Raw genomic sequence first — 1,278 nt, 5'->3', positions numbered from 1 at the left:
GTCGGGTCCTTTCGCGGACCCCAAACCGCGTGGGGAAAAGTCGGGACCCCGCAGCCCCGCCCCGGGGGGTGGGTGGTCAGGTTGGTGCTCCCCCCGCCCCGAGCTGAGTAGGATCCAGGCAGAGTCGCGGCCGCGCCACAACACATTGGTGCCCGCAGACCCCGCCCCCTCCCCACAATAACTCGTTCACCTGCACACAGCGCTGCGGAGCCCAACACTGTTCTTCCCCCCCCCCCCCCCAGTACAGGTAAACGGGTGCAGAACAGGATAGGATCACGTAGGGGCTCCCCCGTGGGGTACAGCAGCCCCCAGCTTCCAATCATCCTTGCAGAGGGGGAGAAGGGCACCCCACACTGCCCCCCCCCCACACACCGTGAGGGGGTGGGAAGCCCCCAGAACACCCCATGGAGCCCTACAAACGCCCACACAACCTCTGAAGCGACATTTCCCCCCTTCCCCCCCCACCCCCACCCCAACACAGGCACAGAGCCAGATTTGGTCTCAAGTCCTTTATTCAGACAGAACTCAGGGACATTTTCAGCCCGAGGACGTTTCCAGGTATCTTCTCCTTACATAGGTTTGGGGGGAGGCCGTGGGGCTGCGCCCTGCAACAGAAAGGGAGAAAGTCAGTGAGGTGCTGGGGCAGATCCTGACCCTCCCGGTGGCCCCCCCCCCCACCCTGATACATACCGCCGGCCTGAAGCGAGGAGGGGGGGTCCGGTCCTTGCGGGCCTCCCGCGAGCGGTTCCTCACCACCTTGCTGTGGATGGCGCAGCTGACGCAGTAGTGCAGCTTCACGTACAGCTTGGGCAGGACATAAGCTGGGGGAGGGAAGGGGAGGGGGCAAAGAGGGGTGAGCCCCCACCCTGCTCCCTCTGTGCAGCCCCGAGGGGACAACGGGGGCACTCACGGGGCTGCAATGCCCCATTAAGCACCGCTCCCCCACAGGAATGCAGCACCACAGCGCTGTCACCGCAGAGCTGTCACTGCAGCCCCCACTCGCTCGGGGCTCAGACCCATTACGGGGGGTAGGAAACCACGGCCCACAGCCCCCCCCGGTGCCCATCCCGCAGCCCTTACAGTCAAAGACGCTGGCCTCCGAGATGTCCCTGACAGCTGCAGCCTCCACGATGTTCCTGATGACGAATTTCTTGATGGCTTTGTCCTTGGGGACGCAGCGGGCGCAGTTGGTGCAGCGGATGGGCTGGACGTGGCCGCGGCCCTTCTTGGCGCGGCCGTTGTTCCTCCTCTTCTTCGTCTGAGGTGGGATTGGGGGGG

General features: G+C 65.1%; 1 protein-coding gene across 1 annotated transcript; it reads right to left on the bottom strand.

Annotated features, from left to right (window-relative positions):
* Nucleotides 495-1,273, bottom strand: RPS26 (ribosomal protein S26; the record flags this gene model as incomplete). The annotated part of the gene is made up of 3 exons (XM_021379078.1): nucleotides 495-605; nucleotides 691-821; nucleotides 1,081-1,273. Coding segments are annotated over 3 exons (360 nt in total), but the record flags the coding sequence as incomplete, so codon positions are not given.

The sequence above is a fragment of the Numida meleagris genome, chromosome 32, assembly GCF_002078875.1.
Source record: "Numida meleagris isolate 19003 breed g44 Domestic line chromosome 32, NumMel1.0, whole genome shotgun sequence".
NCBI classification, from domain to species: Eukaryota; Metazoa; Chordata; class Aves; order Galliformes; family Numididae; genus Numida; species Numida meleagris.
Note: the sequence above shows the minus strand (reverse complement) of the source record. Positions and strands in the feature narration are given on the sequence as shown.